The 8,353-nt window shown below is 39.5% G+C and overlaps 1 protein-coding gene across 1 annotated transcript; it reads right to left on the minus strand.

The window, feature by feature from the left end:
* Positions 1-670: 670 nt before the first annotated feature.
* On the minus strand, positions 671-4,001 carry LOC121509532 (tripartite motif-containing protein 16-like). The gene has a single exon (XM_041786972.1). The coding sequence runs from the start codon at positions 3,971-3,973 to the stop codon at positions 2,318-2,320; it is 1,656 nt and encodes a 551-aa protein (XP_041642906.1). The 5' UTR covers positions 3,974-4,001; the 3' UTR covers positions 671-2,317.
* Between the last annotated feature and the right edge of the window lie 4,352 nt (positions 4,002-8,353).

Raw genomic sequence — 8,353 nt, forward strand, 5'->3', positions numbered from 1 at the left:
AGTTACTGTTTTTTATAAATATAGCAAAAAGCTGTTATTTTAAACCTTAACAAGAGAATACTGTTGAAAAGATTACCTTTTTTTTTACTGTTTATTTACACTGTTTCTTAAGAGGTATTGTGGTAAGCTATGGTAGGAAATGGCTCAGACAAGCTGAATGAGTTTGACGAGCCCTCACACAATGAGCATGAACAGTTATGTATTTCCAGCACAGACGCAGGGTAGTCTGCATCATTAACCCCCTCACTCATGGTGTGACACTCTAAAAGAACACCCTCCCCCAAAAAACATGCACAATTACAACCCCGCAATGAAACATGAACATTAAATAACATCAGAGGAGTGAATTCCCTTGCACAAAGTAATACCCAGAAGTCCCTGCTCCAGGCAACTGCTTCCTGAATCGCCACAGTATATTTACAGATTTTTACTGCGAATTGTAGCAAAATACTACACTTGCTGTGAATTCATTTCCTTCTAGCCAAAACTGACAAACTAAAAAAGCACTCGGAGAGCGCAGACCTCCGCCTTTAGCCCTATCTCCCAATAGTAAATAATTGTTAAAAAAAATTCCTTGATCCAGACGGTGATCCGGATCACTCCCAAAATCTAATCAGTTCTTCCTTATGCCATTTCTGACATTTCCTGAAAATTTCAGCAAAATCTGTCCATAACTTTTTGAGTTAAAAAACAAACTAACAAACAAACCCTACCGCTCACATAACCTCCTTGGCGGAGGTAATAATACAACAAAAGAATTATCTGAATTCAATTTTAGTAACTGTTAAGATCAAGCTAATGTTAGCTGGCAAAGAATTTACTCACTCTGTGTGCCTGCGGTGTTTGTGCGTCGTGTCAAACTCTAGCTAATGCTAATCTTACAAATGACCTCAAACTTAGTAAGTGATGGTTTTTGCCTATTCTAGCAAAGCAGTAAGGCATTAACCTGTTTATTGTTAGGATGGAGCTGGAGAACAATGTGATTTCTAACTTCACTCTTCTTCCAAGCATGGGCTCGCAGCTTCTTGTTCCCAAAAATACAATGTAAAAATACAAGAAATTACTGTTTTCTTTCCTTGAAGCAGTAACACAGTAAAATACTGTTCTAAACTGTTATTTTACAGGGTTGTCCTGTATTTAAACATAACAGGATCTTACCGTTGAAATTTCCCCGTAAATTTACAGCAATTTGTCAGAGTGTAGAGCCCCCCTACTTATATGTAAGAAAAGCTGAGCCCCTGAAGACCCACATGAATAAAATAGTGATCAATTAGCATCAAAAATCAACATCAATATTGTTTCAGAGACAAAATCCAAAACAAAACAGGTTTATATATGTTCATTGCACCGAAAGATATTTGTATAACTATGTAAAGTTTAGCCATGATCTAAGCTAATATATGCCAATCTAATCTTGACAACCTCAGAGCAGACAAAGCCTTGTACCCCCCTGAGACCTCTGGTGCCCCCCTAGGGGGTCCCAGACCCCAGGTTGGGAACCACTGCCCTAAATGATAAATTGAGTCTTGCATAGGTTCAGTGATAGTTTATTTGAATCAAGCCAACTCTTGAGTTTCTGTAATTCATCTCCAATGATATCCAAAGGTTTTTATCATTTTGTCACTGTAATAAAGTAAATCTGTATCATAAGCAAATAGAAATGGTGTCAGTATAAAGAACATTCACATATATTAATTTACTAAATGAAGCGTAATGGCCCCAGCACTGAACCTGTAATAGTTCTGAATGAACTTGATTGATATGAACATACTGAATTATGGTCTAAGTAAGCAACGAGCCAAATGAGTGCTCCTCCTCTTATTCCATATTTCTGAAGTTTTATTATTAATAATTGATGACCTATTGTGTCAGATTCATGCAGCATCTTCCTTGTTTTAAGTGTCTGATGTTATTTCCTCTACAAAATTCCATGAGAGCCACTGAAGATGTCGTGTTATTTCTAAATCTGTTTGCTTGGCCATCCAGTAGATTGTGTTTGGTGATAAAGTCATCTGGTCTTGAGTAAGATATGATTGAAATAAAGGTCACATCAGTCAGCCAATCATGAGCGTTTAACTGTGAAATATTAGAAAGTACAAACCTGCATGAGCAATGACAGTTGTGTGGTTTAAAACACTCAGATCTTCTTTTCATTTGTAGCATAAATGAGCCAGAAGTTAGTTAGAGGAACAGGTTTGTGAGTAAGGATGGTTGGTAAATGAGGTCCAATCAGCTCTCAGCAACAAACATGAAGAAAAATTAAGCTGAAGGATTCAAACACAGAAGTTAAACCACTTTTCCTTTAAATGACTTCTGTCTACTTCAGCTTACACATCTCAGCTGTGCCAATAACATAAAGTCCAGCATGTAGAGGCTGAGTGAATGTGGTGTGGACTCTGTGGAGGAGGGTCATGGTTTCAGAGATGCTGTAGAAGGACAGAATACCTGCTCTGTGATCCAGGTACACTCCCACTCTGGAGGACCGAGGACCAGAGACAGGAGTCAGGACATTGTTGTACCAAAAGTTATAACCACTGTCATGACAATCTAACGCCCAAGATTTGTCATTGTACCCAAATCCACATTCATCCCCTGTTCTGCTGATATTCTTGTATGCGACTACTACAGATATTTCTCCTCTCCTCTCCACCTCCCAGTAACAACGTCCAGTCAGACTCTTTCGACTCAGGACCTGAGCTAAGTCAGTGAATCTGTCTGGGTGTCTAGGATAAGACTGTTGTAGACTTGTTCGTGTTGCTATTTTGTTCCCATCAGATAATAACAGATATCTGTGTGCTGTGTTTGGATCCAGTGTGATGTCACATGAATATCTGATGAACTCCTCTCTGGTGTTGGGCTCTGGTCTTGGCAGTAAAACATCCACTTCAGTCACTGTGAGTGAGATGTTTGTCCATGTCTCTGTCAGGACGTCCTGTAGTGTATCTCTGACTGCTGACACAGCCACTGTCACATCTTCAAAGTACCTCAGAGGACGGATATGGATGCTGTATGAGTGTGTAGGTTGTCTGAGTGCTGACAGTGAGGGGTAGTCGTGTAGAAACTGGTTGTGATCCTGTGTTTGTGACAGCGTCTGCAGCTCGCCATCTTTCCTCTTCAGCTCAGCGATCTCCTGCCTCAGCTTCTCCTCCAGCTCTTTGACTCGACTCACTTCACTTTTCTGCTGGGATCGGACCTGCTGGGTCACAGTGGAGTGTTGTTTTTTCATGAGACGGATCAGCTGGGTGAAGATCTTCTGGCTGTCCTCCACTGCTTTATCAGCGGAGCAATTAATGTTCTCTGCTTCCTGTCGAAGCAGCTTCACATCTTTCTCTCTGTCCTGGATTCTCTGTTGGATGTTTTGTCGGCTCACCTCCAGCTCTCTCTGCCTCTTGGCCCTCTCTGCTGCAGCTGAGACCGTGTCATGGCCTTTATGTTTGTCCACAGAGCAAAGATAACAGATAGACTGCTGATCAGTGCGACAGAACATCTTCATCACCTCATCATGACGAGAGCAGACATCCTCTTGGAGCTTCTTGGACGGCTCCACCAGCTTGTGATTTTTAAATGCAGGTGATAAGAAATGAGGCTGAAGGTGATTTTGACAGTAAGAGGCCAGACATTGCAGACAGGACTTCTGGGCTTTCAGTTTCCTCCCGCTGCAGAAATCACAGGCCACATCTTCAGCTCCAGCATAGCAGTGATCAGCAGGAGCATCTTGGAGTCCGCTCTTCTTCAGCTCCTCCACTAAAACTGCTAACATGGTGTTTCTTAGCAGGACAGGCCTCGGTGTGAAGGTCTGCCTGCACTGAGGGCAGCTGTAGAGTTTCTTCTCATCCTCTATATCCCAGTGGCTTTGAAGACACTTCATGCAGTAGCTGTGTCCACAGGAAACAGTCACCGGATCCTTCAGTAGATCCAGACAGATGGAACAAGAGAAGGTTTCCTGATCCAGCTGAGTTCCTTTCTGCGCCATTTCAGCTCTCAGAGACAACGACCGTCTGAGTTTGACTTCCTGAGAAATGAAACTAGTTTGAGCTCCGATCTGCACAGCATGTGTTTGTGCTGTCAGTGCCAGCTCGGGTTGGTCACACCCATCTTCAAACTGTAGATGTGATTGGGGGAGAATGAGGAAGCGTTGAGTCAGAGAGTAAACGAAGGGGGGAGGGATTATAAAGCTCTGATTCATTCCAGGAAGTGGAGACTCTCAGTCAGTGATTGCTTTTTAACAACGAATCCTCAGTCAAATGCTGCTAAACATCTGAAAATATTTCATTTCAAAGGCACATAAATCCTTCATTTCTATAGTTTTTTAAATCTGTTTTGTTCCAGCGGCTCTCATGAGTGATAGGACGTGTAAAACCCCAATTCCTTTAAAGCTGGCATGTTATGTAAAATGTGAATGAAAACAGAATACAGTGTTGTTCAAATCCTTTTCAATTGATATCCAATTAAATACAGCACAGGCAGGGTCGGACATTAACGGTGGCCCGAATGCCCTCTGTATGCCTCTGTCAGCCAAATTTATCAAATGAAACCATCACTCATGCTCCTGTGATTTCAGAAGCAGACTTGAGAGAAGAGCAAGCCCCTGATGAAATAGAGAGTTTCTTCTTTCATTTGAGGTATTCTGTGTTTTCAGAGACATAGTACAAAATATTCTGTGGGTCTTGAAAGATGACTCAAAATGGCCAAAACGCTGACACAAGCCACTTTCCATTTTATAAAAGGGCTGGCACTCAATGAGTTAATGCACTAATGATCAAAAAGATTGTAAAAAGAGCAGAAATTTAAACCAAAGCTCCACCATGAGGTAGGGTGCAACGTTGTGTCTGGAGAGCTGCAGGTGTCTAATATCTTAAAAAAAAACCTTTAGGCCAGGTGGAACTTTCATAACGCTGGTGTTGGGCCAAAGATTGGTATCTCCAAAATTATCACTTTTTAGGGAATGAAAAAAAAGTATCTTTTGACATATTTTTTGCTTTGAAATTGGTTAAAACCCACTGACAGATGTAAAGGGTGACCAATAGCACTGATTTATACAAAGAAATTAAAATCATGAAAAATTGAGATATAAGGTTTGAGCTTGATGTCAGTGATAAATAAAACAAAAAATAAAATAAAAATCAGTGACATATTGTTTCATCTGACATTATACAGACATTTGTAACACATTTAACCTCATAATTATCCACAAATCCACTGTTTTATCTCATTTCAGCTACAGATTAACTGATCTATTATCTACCTTACATCCTGGTTTGTATTGTGTTGTTTGCTAAAGTATGTTTTAGACAATGTGGTTCTTTGGTAAAATAAGGTTGAGTACCACTGGTCTAACTGTTACAGTTACAGGGTGGTACTGTGAAATAGCACTTTAAAGGGGCACTATGTAGTTTTGGGGAAGACATTTTTAATCAAAGAAGAAAAATCTTAATTGGTTAATTTTCACACGTTGGCAAAAATTCTTCAGTTTCATGATGAATAAACCAAATAAAAACAGAAGAAAAACACCATTTTATACTTGGTGCATATGTAGCAGACCCTGCCACCTCTCTAGTGTCAGTGTTTTGCTGACCTCATTTTCCTCTGAGAAGAGCTGGTTTCATCAGTTACAAAAAAAAAATATTTCTGAGTTTGTATTATTACCTTATTAGTATTGTAAATATGAAATTCCTGAGTTTGAATTTCTATGGAAAACAATATGGTGCAGCTTTAACATTGCACTGATTTGTACAAAGTTAAATATAGTTTTTAGTGGGCTAACACATAGCTAAGAAGTACAGTTTTCTTAAGAAAGAAGTGTTGTGTATTGCTCTCCACCGTCAACAGGCAATGTAACTTAGTTGTAAGTATGTTGTAAGCAAAATGTATGCACTAGACAGCCAGAAAAAGTACCTCCTAGACAGGGCCTGTAGAAATTTAGATGGGGCAAGTAGATTTGAGAAGCACTTGTAGGCAAAAACCTTAACGTCAGACCCTGTACTCGTTGTTGTGGAGATGTGGATCACATTTTCCTGTTGTTGGGCCGTCTTCTCTCTGACCTGAACGACTCTGGCAGGGACTTTTCAGCAAAATGCTCGCACCCAGGCAAATCTCGTAATCTGGGTTAAGTGTCTTTTCAGCAAAACTGGGCTCATGTCTTTAGCGATGTGTGTGTTACTGCCGCCATTATCTCTGAGTCATCTTGCGGCGTATTTTAACGAATACCACGTGAGTTCGACCTCTTCCTTTTCAAAGTTGAACGACTGCTCAACGCTGCAGATCCAGCGCTGTCTCTCGTTGACTGTCTCAAAAGTCAGCTAACTCCCCGCTAACTAGCCACGCTGCTCTGTTTACCTTCCTCTCCCTTGCTTCTCGCCGCTGATGCGCATGTGCAGAGGAGTTATCTGGATGGGTGGAGGAGAGAGAGTGAGCTCTCTGCTGTGAGAGATGCGTTCAGGGACAATGGGAGAAGCAAAACTCCAGTGAGAAATGCCCGCTGACGGCTCAAAACTTTGCGATATAGTCATTTTATACATCATGGGTGGCATTAGCCGGGAAACATCGAGTATACTCAATGTTTCCAGCTAGGTACACGTCCCGCCCCCCACTTGGAGTTATTGTTTGTTAGACATATATTTCATGAACTGCACTGTAACCCACATTACAGTGGGCAGATGGGCTAAAAAAGATTTTGGTTTAAGCCTCTTCTACAGCAAGGGAAGGCTGGTGGATGAAAAAATTTTTAAAGTAGAGCAGTGACAACTACTGGAGTATTTTAGATGAGCAAGAATGAATTAACCAACAACCCAGATTATGATGTGAATGGAGACCTGTTAACCAAGGCTCAGTGGACAGAGACATGCTGTGAAGAGGGGGATGCTGGTTTCTAATAATGTTCACAAATGCTTCTACATTTTTTTATTTCATGTTTTAACTGCTGAAAAGGTGAATAAATTAAGATTTTTGTAAATGTTTGAATTCAGTGCAGTGGTCCAGAAAACCCTACGTTGTTTGGAGGTTGTTTAGAAAAATAAAAACTGTTTTAAAGGCCATTATTTTCAGCCACCTTAGGTCTAATGAAGTTAACCATTATTTAACCCAGAGTGTTTCATACCAGAAGTGTCCAACTGGGATATAAAGATCTTTTTACAAGGTAGTCCTGACTGAGACAGCAGCAGAAGACACTAGAACAACAGACTGTAACCAATTCTTAAAATTTAGTTTTATTTATGAGTTTATTTTAAACATTTTGAAGAAATTTAAAATATACAAAATGATAATCAAGCAAAGAATAGTTACAATAATTTAAAAAAACACCAAAAAAAATCAAATGTTTCTTCACTGATTGATTTCCCTGAATCAGTGGTTCCCAAGCTTTTGACCTGGAGCCTCCCTACTTATATCTAAGAAAACCTGAGCCTCTGAAGACCCACATGAATAAAATAATGATCAATGACATTTAAAAATCACCATCAATTTAAATTGCTTTATACACAAAACCCATTTATCATTTTGCCACTGCAATAAAGTAAATCTGTGTCAAAGCAAATAGAACAGTGTCAGTATAAAGAACATTCATATGTATCATTCACATATATTTATTTACAAAATGAAACATAATGGCCCCAGCATTGAACCTGTAGTAGTTCTGAATGAACTTGATTGATTTATACATATTTATTCATTTATTTCGGACCAAAAATAAACAATAAAAAAGTAAAGCAATGACAAAACAATTCATAGTCCATCCCACAAAGTTTTTCATGAGTCTGAAACAGGAGTAGGAAGAAGCAGAAGCTTTTCGAGTCCTACCCCCCTTTTATTAACACCATAATGTTCCCGTGTTACTCCTTATCCCACACCCCCCTCACCCACCCCCGCCCTCATTCATGCACTCAGTCACTCACTCACCCATCCTTCCATTCATTCTTCATTCTTTAGTGTCGCAAAGTCAATAGAGACAAACTTGTCTCAATTCCCAACTCCAACAATTCCAAAAAATAAAAAATAAAATAGATACAATAATCCTGACAATAACAGATTTTTGTTTTTCCTGAGGATTACACAAACAGCCCTTAGACAACACCTGGCTCTCCTTCTATGACTCTATATCTCCCAAGAATATATTTTTTATAACTTTTCTTAAGTTGTTTGACATTTTCACTCATTTTTAAATATTTTTCTAAACCATTCCACAGTGTCACCCCACAGACAGAAATGCACATAGTTTTAAGAGTAGTACGAACACTGGGTAGTTTTAATTGTGCCCCCTCCTTAATTCATACCCTCCCTCTCTGTCCAAGAACAATTTATTTAAGTTACCAGGTAGTCATTTTTTTTTTTTTTTTTTTTTTTTTTTGCTCTATAAACT

Source organism: Cheilinus undulatus, linkage group 5, assembly GCF_018320785.1.
Source record: "Cheilinus undulatus linkage group 5, ASM1832078v1, whole genome shotgun sequence".
Classification (NCBI taxonomy): domain Eukaryota; kingdom Metazoa; phylum Chordata; class Actinopteri; order Labriformes; family Labridae; genus Cheilinus; species Cheilinus undulatus.